At 36.2% G+C, this 13,408-nt stretch overlaps 1 protein-coding gene across 5 annotated transcripts in view; it reads right to left on the reverse strand.

Moving 5' to 3' along the window:
- Nucleotides 1-13,408, reverse strand: part of LOC128780253 (tissue factor pathway inhibitor) — a 320,921-nt gene that overhangs the window by 229,122 nt on the left and 78,391 nt on the right. For all 5 annotated transcript variants that reach the window (XM_071220677.1, XM_071220675.1, XM_071220676.1 and 2 more), the window contains one exon: nt 5,425-5,505. In XM_071220677.1, coding sequence (XP_071076778.1) covers nt 5,425-5,505 — 81 coding nt within the window. The remainder of the gene's footprint in view (nt 1-5,424; nt 5,506-13,408) is intronic.

Raw genomic sequence — 13,408 nt, forward strand, 5'->3', positions numbered from 1 at the left:
TGTTGAACAGGCAAGGAAAAGGCAGAGAGGGGGTTGATTGGAGAGCAAAGGTACAGTTGACCAGCACAGATGCCATCAGAGAGAGTTTCACTATCAACTAAAGTCTTAGGCATCACATTGCCTCTACCTGAAACTCTTACTGTCTCAGAATCATAAGGTGTTTGGCATGTTGCTTCTGACAGCCTGGGATCTGGTGTGCAGACTTGAATTATCCCTCTTAGCAGATACCTGGTCCTACTTGGAGTGTCTGTTCGTGACTGACCTGGTGACAGTTTATCTCACTTTATTTGCCCCAATTTTAATTATTACCTACACAGATCATCAAACACCAGTCACCTTTCATCCAGATTAGAGTCGAGGTTCCCAGCAATACAAATTAGGGTATTTTGATAGTGGGTTAAATTTGAAATTAGTCACTAAGGATATAGTATTATAAATAGTTAACATTTAAAAGTTTTAAATAATGCAATACATTATCATCAATTGGGAAGTTTTTATGAGGCCATTTTGCTTCAGAACATGAATTCTACCTGACATGTAAATTGATACATTTCTCCTCAAATCATTTTAACTCCAAGCAGGAAAATATTACTGGGTGTGCTGGCGTAAACAGCAGCATCATTAACTTAATCAAGCAGGTGGTTTCTTAAGGACATTTTAACTCTAAAATTCTTCCAGTCTTTGATTATCATCTGGTTTAATCTTCTTCCAAGGTGAGAAAATTAAAATATGTTGTAACCCATAAGAGATAAACTTGTCTGTGTTCAGATAACACATTTATTCTAGATAACCACAGCACTTAACTCTTCAGAGTCCGGATTTGGATATGTACAGTGACAGAAAATGTGAGGGTTGAAATAATTGCACAATGTGATTTTTTGACCCTAGATTATAATTATGCACATAATTTTTTTAAAAGATTTTATTTATTTTATTTTTAGACTGACAGGAAGGGAGGGAGAGAGAAAGAGAGGGAGACAAACATCAATGAGTGTTTGCCACTCCTGTGCCCCCTACTGGGGACCTGGCCTGCAACCCAGGAATGTGCCCTGCCTGGGAATCAAACCAGTGACCCTTTGATTCACTGGCCAGCACTCAATCCACTGAGCCACACCAGCCAGGGTTATCCACATAAATTTAACATAGAATAAAAAGACACTAACCTGGCTTCTGTTCATTTTCCAAGGGACTTTACTTCCAAATGCATTCTGTCTCAATCTTTCTGTTAATAACCAGTTGGGAAGTTTCCATTTAGAGAGTATATGATAGGTTTCAGAATTCAGGTAGTTTCTTCCAGGAATTACCATCACCTAGTGTGACTGCTAAATTGTAAGGTGGCACTTCAAAGTCAGTTTTATATGTGAGGCAGCTTATGTAAACTTTCTTTTAAACTTATACAATGAACTTTGAATCTTATACTCACTTTAAATCTTTACTGTGTTGTCTTTCTTATTGTTCCCATTTTACATGGCTATTTAGCTTTTAATTTTACAAACCAAATTGGGTTTTATGAACTACATTGTGACTTATAAATTATTTTTTGTCTTCTGAGACTTTTTCACATAATTGAATGACTAGTCTTTCTTTGAATACAAAGTTATTTTTTTCCCCATGATTTTAGGGTGAAGAAAAACTTGTATTTTTATTTTCTAATTACAAATTATCATTGTAAATTGGTCAAATAATACAAAAGTAATGAATAAAAACAGAAGTTCTTCATAATTTGACCCCTGCCCTGTAATTATTATGAATGGTTTGGTACCTAACTTCTCCCAAAATTTTGGCCTATGCAAACATGTATTACTCTACCATTGTGTCCTATTATTATACTTGATACTATTTGCTGGATATGTTTTTACATTTGTTCATATGTATACTTCATTTTTCAAATATATGCACAATATTTTATTTTTGGTTCAACTGCAGATGTTTAATGTAGTACACTCCATTACTCATGTATGGGCCTGTAGATTATTTCTATTTTTTTCAATTTCAGACAGTGGGTCATGAACACACTTGCACACAGGTTCAGATATTTATAGAGGAGATATTTTGAAATTAGAATTGTGCAAAAGCTATATTCAATTTATTTTTTGGTAGGTGCAGCTGAATTTTCCACTAAAAGTTTATGTATAGCTATATGTCTGTAGTGTTTAAAAGTGCCTAAACACTACTTAACAAAATGTAGGCCTCACTGCAATGTATTTATTTACTATTATTGTTTGTTTTCTTTTCATACCCACAAAAGTAGAAGGGCACTATGTAGAACTAGTAATTGCTCATAGCTCCTCAAATGTTCTACAAAATATAATTCATGTAGAATTTAAGGTGCATTCATTTTTAAATGCATCATTATTTTATGTGCTGTTTCTAAAGAAAGAAAAAAACACAATTACTCGATTACACGCTATCATTTGTCAGGTTCATAATTTAAGCATGTTAAAATACGGAGAAATTTGCATCTTAGAATCCATAAAATCTGCTAACTCATATATTTGTGTCAGCACACCAGACTTAAACATATACAAGCACATACAAGTGGAAATGGAATTGATAGCATGCTGTCCATTAGGCCAAAGCTGAGAGGAGGTCTAGTCAGTGACAAGATGATTACTGCAGAGAAGTTTTTAGCAGGGAGCAAGCTAAACATTTTACTAGGCTCCCACTCTACAAAACAGACTATTCTATGCTCAGCTTATTGTATGCTGTTGGGGATTCTACAGAAGCTACATTCAGTCTTGCTTTTTATTTACTTTGTGATAAGCTGGAAAAATAGCCAAGAAATATTAAAAGAATATGCTAGCATGTTGACAGCAATTGTTTATGTGTAAGGGAAATAGGGCTGATTTACTTCAGTATTTCTAATTTCCATGCTGCATGCAATTATAATGCTCAAATTATATAATACAATGTATTACATAATAAATATTAAGTAGTTTATATAATGAAGATGTTTCAGAGTGATCCCAGTGTCCTGTTCTCATAAAGTGCCCTGTGGTCACAAAGAAAAGCCTGGAGATCGGAATATGTTTCTGATTAGGAATGGAGTAAATTTATTCACTACTTTAATAAATTTATTATTTACAAGAAGTAAATCTGTACAGCAAAAAAGCATGTGTCTTTATTCATTAACAAGAATCAGGTAGCATTACAGGGGCAGAAACTGGCATTCCATGTAGAAGAGAAGAGAGGGCAGCCAGTGGGAAAATGTGCAATGTGGAATTTTTTTCCAGTGTGCACTACACCACTTTGCCTAGTGTGAAATGTAGAAGATGGACGACTAGAATATTAAAATTAAAAGGCTGCAGGGGAATAGACTGTAAGGGACCTTGTCTGGACAGAGAAGCCTTCACATATTGAAAAAATGGGTAGATATTTACTGGGTTGGATTTCTTTCTCTAGATGAGTCATTTTCAACCAGTGTGCCACAAAATTTTTAAAACATGCAATGGGTGACTATTTAGTCAGGGGCACTGACCTCTTTTCCCTTAGATTGTCAAATAAATAAATGACAGCAGTCAACACAACAGTATCTGTCCAGGGTGAATGCCCTGACTTGAAACATAAATACATAGGTCATACAACAGAGCTGTATCTTACTGGCTACGTCACATAGTAAGGTTGAGTTGACTGGCTGATTCTTTGAACCAGAAATCCTTATGTACAAGCACCAGATTTATTAAAAAGTCCTTAGTTGCAAAGAGGGTAGGTAAAAACTATCACTATTATTGTATTTTGTAAATCAGCTAAAATTATGCCTTTTTTTTGTCAGATAGGCAAATATATTTGGTGGGGTCCAGAATTTTAATAATTCATTTATGTGAGCCATGATATGAAAAAGATTGAAAACTGCTGGTCTAGATTCTGCTTAATCCAAGGGTAGAGCTCACAGTTATCTTCATCCAGGGATTTTTTCTAAACAAAACCACAATGCAAATGGGCAATAGACATATGAAAAGATGCTCAAAGTCACTAACCATCAGAGAAACACAAATTAAAACCACCGGAAGATACAAACTCACAGCTGTCAGAATGGTTTTCATCGATAAACCAACAAACAACAATTATTGGTGAGGATGAGGAGGAAGGGGAACACTAGTGCTCTGCTTGTGGGAAAGCAGATTAGTGCAGTCATTGTGGAAAGCAGTATGGAGTTAGGTCAAAAACTTAAAAATGCAACTGCCTTAAGACTTAGCAATTCTACTTCTGGGAATATACCTGAAGAAACCTGAAACACTAATTGAAAAGGATACATGGCCCCCTAGATACACAGCAGTGTTATTTTCAATAGCCAAGATTTGGAAGCAGACGGAGTGCCCACCAGGAGATGGGTGACTGAAAAGCTGTGGTACATTTACACAATGGAATACTAATCTGCTTTAAAAATAGAAGGAAGTCTTACTTTTTGTGACAGCAAGGCTAGACCTGGAGAGAATTACGCTAAGTGAAATAGCAAGTCAGAAAAAGACAAGTACCATATGATTTTACATATATGTGGAATCTAAGGAATGAAATAAACTAACAAACAAAATAGGAACAGACTCCTAGATGGAAAGCAGGTGGACAGCTGTCACAGGGGAGGGTGTTGTGAGGCTGGGTAAAGAAGGTGAAGGAATTAACAAACAAACAAACAAACAAACAATAAACAATCCTCCCCCCCAAAATCTCTCATAGACAGACAACAGTATGGTTATTACCAGAGGGCAAAGGGGTCAGGGGTGGTAGAAGAGGTTAAAGGGGGATAAATAGTGATAGAAGGAGACTTGATTTGGTATTTGAACACATAATACAATATGTGTGTACCACATAGAATTGTGTATTGAAAATCACGTAATTTCATTATCCAATGTCATCCCAGTGAAGTCAATAAAAAATAAAAATGAAAAGACATTTATATGCTGAGAGAAATAAAGATAGGAAGGAAGGAAGGAAGGAAGGAAGGAAGGAAGGAAGGAAGGAAGGAAGGAAGGAAGGAGAAGAAAAGAAAGAGAACCATGGTAAAATTGCCAACTGTGAACAGCAGTTCAGTGTAACAGCAAAGACTGGGTCCAATGTGACACTTGGTTTAAGAGCACTTACCTCAGCCTCTGACACACTGCTGCCATTGTGATTTGAACATCAGACATTGAGATGATAGTTCATAGAATCGTTTTATAAATTAAATTTGGCACAGACTTAAATATCATGTGATATGGAATCAAAAGCCTATTTCAATGCATATGTAAAAATAGATTCGGAAAATTATTACTTTTCTGATATTAAATGTCTTAAAGATTTTGAATCTCAGTATTTTTACACACCTATTATTAAATAACAATGGAGGTATAATTTTTTTAAAATCACAGTTCTAATATGCATTCTATTTTATTGTTAATATGATAATATTTTTCTGGCAGCAAATTTAAAACAAAAATAAATTCTTACCCAAAGTTGTGGGACGTGTGGGAGGTGTGGGCGTCACGGGGACATCACTGACAGTAACAGGCTGGGTGCTGGTACCTCTCACTGGAAAACATACAGTCAATCAAAGTGTGAGACACCGTCACATGCTCATAAACAAAAGCACAGGACAGCGGTAGTGGTAAGAAAAGCAAGCTTTTAGAAGTTTTATTCACATGGCTATGTTAAATTAGTGTGCAGTGGGTCTTTTAAAAAGTTACACATATAAAAATAAGATAACATTTTCATGAGTAACTTTGTGATTCTTCTTAAAAAAGAGTGTGAGGTTGAATGTTTAAGTCAATCCTTTATTAAATTTTGTGGTCACATAAAACTGATTGATTTTAGGTGGAAGTTTCCAAAGTACTACTTGCCCTCAAACTTCTATAAACGTAAGGATTTCAGCGGTCCTATTCTTGTGCCTAAATGATAATACAGTTTTCTCAGGAAAGAAAATTAAATCATGTAACCTAAAAACACTCTGTTGGATTTGTGGAAACAATTTTCATTGTAGTTAGATTTCTTAGATACCTGTGTTTAAAATTTTTGTTAACATAATGACTAATTTCTATCAGATTTGCGAGGCAAAACGAAAGCTAAGTAAACTTGAGCATCCTGTAAGATGTCATATTTTTTAAAGCTTGCCTATAAATGAAGTAAAATCAAATGAGAAATGAATTTACATGAATCCTCACAGGTGTTCTTGCATTCTTCCAGCGATTGGAAGTTGTTCTTGTTGTCCTAGCACCCACCGTGTATGAAGCTCTCACACTGCTTTGACTGGTTGTTGTGAAAATACCTAGTGAAATGGGCTCGACAGATTCCAACACCTCTTTCCCCAAAGCAGAAATCTGTCTTTTCTAGAAATTATAAAATATCAGAAAACAATACTCTTTTTAATAAGTAATTTAATTGTGTTAATTAAATGTATTAGAAACTAGTTGTGTTGAAGTTACTTAAGAGATAAATATGAAAAATTAAAAATAAGGTAAAAAACTTTACAATGGTACAATATTAAAATTATAGTGTTTACTGTGACATTTAGAATAAGGAAGAGGCAACTACTGGAAGAGTCATGCATTTTGCTATTTGAATTTCAAGTCCTAAAGTTTTCACAGTAAATTAACAGGGCATTAATTATCAACTATTTTCAAAATTTGAGAGAATAGAAGATACTGAGATATTTTTACCCTTGGATTGGAAGTATAAAATATTATGGCAAAAATTAGGTTTGATTATATTTATTAAGATTATGTGTATCAACATTAAGAAAGATCTATAAATATCTCATTTGTTTAGGTGTGAGGTCTCATTGGGGAAAAAGTGTAGTGTGTTGCTTCAATAAGAGATTTCAATTAAAAAATTGGAGAAGCTTTGAACGGTATGGGAGCTTTTCATAGCTATTCTTAGAAGTTCCTGAATTCTTATGCCAGGTCTAATATCTGTGTTCGGTAGGACACCCTGCACCTTGCTTTCCTATTCTTCCTCCCAGTCAGTGGACGGGCTGCAACAGTGCAAAGGCAGACAGGAAGTAGATGTTCAGGGGTTGCAGAGGCTTTGGAAAAAGCCTCGCACCCACCCTCTGTTAGCGCTCCAAAGCAGGCTAACCGCAGCGGTCACAGAAGTGGTGCCACTGTGATTCACGTTACAAGCTTTGTCTACAAGCACACTCTGTAAATAAGAGAACTGAACTTAGATTTTAAATTATGATAATCTCAAGAAATACTGTGCTTGGAATTTTCAGAGCAAAGCTTCAATTTCTCCATTTCCCCCCTGCAACTATAGTACCATAATGGCAAATATGAACAGCAGTATCATTTTAAATCTTTTCTTTACATTGATTTTTATTGTATTTGTTTCCATTAACATTTATCCCACCTATACTCTCTTCCCCAGCTCCGCCTACAATCACCACACTGTTGTCTACCTGACTGGCCTCTCTAAGGAAGCAATACTCAGGAGTGTTTTACTCTTAAAAGAGTGTCATTTAATAATGCTAATGATTTCTGCAACAGTTTCAAACCTGCAGAAAAACATATCTCCTATGAAACATTGTGTTATCAAATAAGACATCCTATTTTAATATAGCATAAAATATTTATTTTATATAATTTCTTTAAGATCCAATTAGAAAGTGATTTCTTGACTCTTCTTTCTCAAGACGAATATTACTCTTATTTCCATAGTGACAATTTGTAAAACTTAAGTTTAATAAGTGGGACAAGAAAAAAAACAATTTAATTTGTATAATACCTTCTTTTATAAGACAAAATTGCACTAATTATTATCAGTTTGAATTGTTTTGGTCTTAGTATGTACTTCTTATGAAATTTTATTTTTTTAATTTTTTACTTTTTTAAAAATTTTTATTATTATTCAATTACAGTTGTATGCCTTTTCTCCCCATCCTTCCACCTCACCCCAGCTGAACCTACCTCCCTCCCCCACCTCCACCCTCCCCCTTGATTTTGTCCATGTGTCCTTTATAGTAGCTCCTGTAATCCCCTCTCCTCACTGTCCCCTCCCCACTCCCCCCTGACTATTGTTAGATTGTTCTTAACTTCAATGTCTCTGGTTATATTTTGTTTGTTTTTTTCTTCTGTTGATTATGTTCCAGTTAAAGGTGAGATCATATGGTCTTTGTCCCTCACCGCCTGGCTTATTTCACTTAGCATAATGCTCTCCAGTTCTATCCATGCTGTTGCAAAGGGTATAAGCTCCTTCTTTCTCTCTGCTGTGTGGAATTCCATTGTGTAAATGTACCATAGTTTTTGTATCCACTCATTTACTGATGGGCACTTACGTTGCTCCCAGTACTTGACTATTGTAAATTGTGCTGCTATGAACATTGGGGTGCATAGGTTCTTTTGGATTGGTGTTTCAGGGTTCTTAGGGTATAATCCCATCAGTGGAATTGCTGGGTCAAAGGCAGTTCCATTTTTAGTTTTCTGAGGAAATTCCATATTGTTTTCCACAGTGGCCTCACCAGTCTGCATTCCCACCAACAGTGCACTAGGGTTCCTTTTTCTCCTCACCTCTCTAACATTTGTTTGTAGATTTATTTATGTTGGCCACTCTGACTGGTGTAAGATGGTACATCATTGGGGTTTTAATTTGCATCTCTCTGATGGCTAGTGATGCTGAGCATCTTTTCATATGTCTCTGGGCCCTCTGTATGTCTTCCTTGGAGAAGTGTCTGTTCAAGTCCTTTGCCCATTTTTTAATTGGGTTGTTTGTCTTCCTGGAGTGGAGTCGCGTGAGTTCTTTATATATTTTGGAGATCAGGCCCTTGTCTGAGGTATCATTGGCAAATATGTTTTCCCATACTATTGGTTTTCTTTGTAATTTGGTGCTGTTTTCTTTAGCCATGCAGAAGCTTTTTATTTTGATGAGGTCCCATTTGTTTATTCTTTCCTTTATGTCCCTTGCTTTAGGGGATGTGTCTGTGAGGATGTTGCTGTGTGGAGTGTCTGAGATTTTCCTGTCAATGTTTTCCTCAAGGACTTTTGTGGTGTTATGACTTATATTTAAGTCTTTTATCCATCTTGAATTTATTTTTGTGTATGGCGTAAGTTGGTGATCAAGTTTCATTTTTTTGCATGTAGCTCTCCAGATCTCCCAACACCATCTGTTGAAGATGCTGTTTTTCCTCCATTTTATGCTCCTGACTCCTTTGTCAAATATTAATTGACTGTAAAGACTTGGGTTTATTTCTGGGCTCTCTGTTCTGTTCTTTTGGTCTATGTGCCTGTTTGTATGCCAGTACCAGGCTGCTTTGATTACAGTGGCCTTGTAATACAGTTTGATATCAGGTATTGTTATCCCTCCTCTTTTGTTCTTCTTTCTCAAAATTGCTGCAGCTATTCGGGGTCGTTTATGGTTCCATATGAATTTCTGAAATGTTTGTTCTATATCTGTGAAATATGTCATAGGTACTCTAATAGGGTTTGCATTGAATCTATAAGTTACTTTGGGTAGTATGGCCATTTTGATGATGCTAATTCTTCTAATCCATGAGCATGGTACATGCTTCCATTTGTTTGTGTCTTCCTTAATTTCTTTCTTCAATATTATGTAGTTTTCTGAGTATAGGTCTTTAACCTCCTTGGTTAGGTTGATTCCTAGGTACTTTATTTTTCTTGTTGCTATATCAAATGGGATTTTTTTTCCTGATTTCTGTTTCTGCAGTTTCGTTGTTGGTATACAGGAATGCCTTTGATTTCTGAGTATTGACTTTGTATCCAGCTGTTTTGCCAAATTCATTTATTAGGTCGAGTAGTTTTTTGGTGGAGTCTATAGGATTTTCCATGTACACTATCATGTCATCTGCAAACAGTGACAGTTTCATTTCCTCCTTTTCAATTTGGATGCCTTTTATTGCTTTTTCTTGTCTGATTGCTGTGGCTAGGACTTCCAATACTATGTTGAGTAGGAGTGGTGAGAGAGGGCATCCTTGTCTTGTTCCTGATCTTAGTGGGAAAGCTCTAAGTTTTTGTCCATTGAGTATGATGTTGGCTGTAGGTCTCTCATATATGGCCTTTATTATGTTGAGGAATGCTCCCTCTGTTACCACTTTGCTGAGTGTTTTTATCAGAAATGGGTGCTGTATCTTATCAAATGCTTTTTCCGCATCTATTGATATGATCATGTGATTTTTGTCTTTGCTGTTGTTGATGTGATGTATTATGTTTATTGATTTGCGAATATTGTACCATCCTTGCATCCCTGGGATGAATCCCACCTGGTCATGGTGTATGATCTTTTTAATGTATTGCTGGATGCAGTTTGCCAATATTTTGTTGAGAATTTTGCGTCTATGTTCATCAGCGATATTGGCCTGAAGTTTTCTTTCTTCGTTGTGTCTTTATCTGGTTTTGGGATTAGGATGATGCTGGCTTCATAAAAAGAGTTTGGGAGTCTTCCATCAGTTTGGATTTTTTCAAATAGTCTGTGAAGGATAGGGGTTAGCTCTTCCTTAAATGCTTTGTAAAATTCTCCTGTGAAACCATCTGGTCCAGGGTTTTTGTGTGTTGGGAGTTTTTTGATTACTGCTTCAATTTCTACTGCTGTTATTGGCTTGTTCATGTTTTCTGCTTCCTCTTCATTGAGTTTTGGAAGGTTATATTTTTCTAGAAATGTGTCCATTTCACCTAGGTTTTCAAATTTCTTGGCATACAGTTCTTCGTAGTAATTTCTTACAATCCTTTGTATTTCTGTGGTATCAGTTGTAATCTCTCCTCTTTCATTTCTGCTTGTGTTTATTTGGATCCTCTCTCTTTTTTTCTTGATGAGCCTACTTAAAGGCTTGTCGATTTTGTTTATCTTTTCAAAGAACCAGCTCCTGGATTCATTGATCCTTAGAATTGTGCTTTTAGTCTCTATGTCATTTAGTTCTGCTCTGATCTTGGTTATTTCATTCCTTCTATTTGCTCTGGGCTGTCTTTGTTGTTTTTCCTCCAGTTCTTGTAGGTGTAGGGTAGGTTGTTTGTTTGAAATGTTTCTATCTTTTTAAGGTTGGCCTGTATTGCTATGAACTTCCCTCTCAGGACTGCCTTTGCTGTATCCCATAGGTTTTGGGTTGTTGTGAGTTCGTTTTCACTTGTTTCCAGAAAGTTTTTGATTTCTTCCCTAATCTCGTTCTTGACCCATTCAGTGTTTAGTAGCATGCTATTCAGTCTCCATGATTTTGAGTCTTTTGGGATTTTTCCTTTGGGGTTGGTTTCTAGTTTCAGTCCCTTGTGGTCAGAGAAAATGCTTGGTATGATTTCAATCTTCTTGAATTTGTTGAGGCTTGCTTTTTGTCCTATCATGTGGTCTATCTTTGAAAATATTCCATGTACACTTGAAAAGAATGTGTATATTGCTTCTTTGGGATGAATAGCTCTGTATATATCAGTTAAGTCCATTTCATCTAGGGTATTGTTAAGTTACACAGTATCCTTCTTGACATTTTGTTTGGAAGATCTGTCCATTTTTGACAGTGGGGTGTTAAAGTCCCCTACTATAATTGTGTTGCTGGCTGAACTACCCTGAAGGAGCACCGAGAGCCCCTAGCATCTAAGCCAGCAAAGAGCAAGAAGGTAGATTGTGAGTTGCCCCTAATTGGTGCAACTCAAGGACAGCACAACTGGTGAACTAAAGGCCTAGGGGGGAGCAGAAGAACCCCGAGGAACTGAACTGGAGGGTGAAAAACAGCGAAGAGTGTGGCTCAGGAAGGGAGAAAAGTGAAACCAATCCCTCCAACCACTACCTTCCGTTTCACAGACAGGAAGACCAGCAGAACTAACCTGACCGGTTTAAAGCCAGCAGAAGACTTTGTTTTTTCCTTCCTTTTTTTTCTCCTTCCTTTTTTTTCTTTTCTCTCTCTCTCTCTCTTTTTCTTTCTCCTGTCCCCCTAAATTCCTTCTTCCTTTCAGTCCTTCCTTTTTTTATTCCTTCTTCCTTCCATCCTTTACCTTTTTTATTCCTTCTTCCTGTTTCTTTTATTTATTTTTTGTTTTAATTTATGTTAAAATTCCTTCCTCTTATGACATTTTAAATGATCTTAAAGAATATAACAATTCAATGTTGAACAAAAAGAAGTAGTGAGAATATTGCATGGAAACAACAGAAAACAGTGACAAATTATGCTCAAAAGTATAATTAATAAATTCTACTTCTGGAACTTGCTATTATTTATTTGACGCCCTGTTCGAGGACATAAATATATTTTAGGACAATGTCAGGACTGCACACATAAATTGTTTTTGGTTAGGCCTACAGTTTAAAATACTTTTGCTTACAAATCAAGTAATTTATACCCCGTCTTTGTCAGATAAAGGGACATTGGTTTGGAATCTGCACACACAATCCTTGCTCTGAATTGAGGCCCCACTAAAATGTGTTAACAGAGAGAACGCATAGTTAAAGTTCTGTACCAACTGCTACAAGCCACGTGATTTTCACTCAAATTTTGTTTGAGGCTACATATTTAACAATTGTCTTAAACTCAACTTTCTTGCAAAAAAATCATGCCTCACAATTCTCAGATATATCAAGTAGCAATCATACTGAACCTGCACACAAACCCTAAATAATATTGACAAAAGCAATTATTTCTTGTTAAATATCTTCACTTACTTTTGCTTATGACTCTTGACAAGTTGGAGATTTATCCATTCAGGGTAATACTGGATGAAATTTGCTGATGCCACACAATGCTGAGGTTATCAAGGGATTGGAGATCTCAGAACCAATGTAAACTAGCAATATCTCAGTCACTATTTGGGAGATGTTAAAGCATCATGTGTGTGGCTGTCCCTGGATTGTAACTAATAGTAAATATCATGCTCCATTAGACTAAGAGTAAACACAGTTTTTAAGCCTCCCTACCCAAAACTATGGAATTTAATGTGACGCGACCAAATAAATACAAATATGGTCTATATATAACCATATTTGCGATTAAGTGTTTACTTTAGGTCTCACCATTTGTGGATTATAATCTTACTCTCCTGTCCCCTGTCCTGAATGTTAGCTGGAAGGCACCTGATAACATCTGGGGACATGCAGTGTTTGTGACTGTTCGAATGCTCATTCTCCTGGATGTGTTTGCGAACCCAGAGCTTAAGGCGACTTCCCAGGATCTGTGTATTTCTGTACTTGCTGATGAAAGATCACATTTCTCTGGGAACAAAGAGCATACACTTGTACTCTTTACTTCCTCTGTGTCAGAAAATGGGTCAGATGTTTTCTGCAGTTGATGTAAGAACCACAAGAATGTAGTAAATTATATAACTTATTTATAGATTAGGACACTGGAGTCAGGGAGTTTATACAACTCATCTAATTTTGCAAAGCTGCTGCGTGGCAAACCACACCTTCAAGCTTAGGTCTGTCTGATTCCACATCTTAGAAAAGATAACCTGACTTGCCCTAAACTCTCTGCCAATCTTTCTCCCAGTCTAAGGGAATATTTTTAAAGCTTATC

Source organism: Desmodus rotundus, chromosome 2, assembly GCF_022682495.2.
Source record: "Desmodus rotundus isolate HL8 chromosome 2, HLdesRot8A.1, whole genome shotgun sequence".
NCBI lineage: Eukaryota > Metazoa > Chordata > Mammalia > Chiroptera > Phyllostomidae > Desmodus > Desmodus rotundus.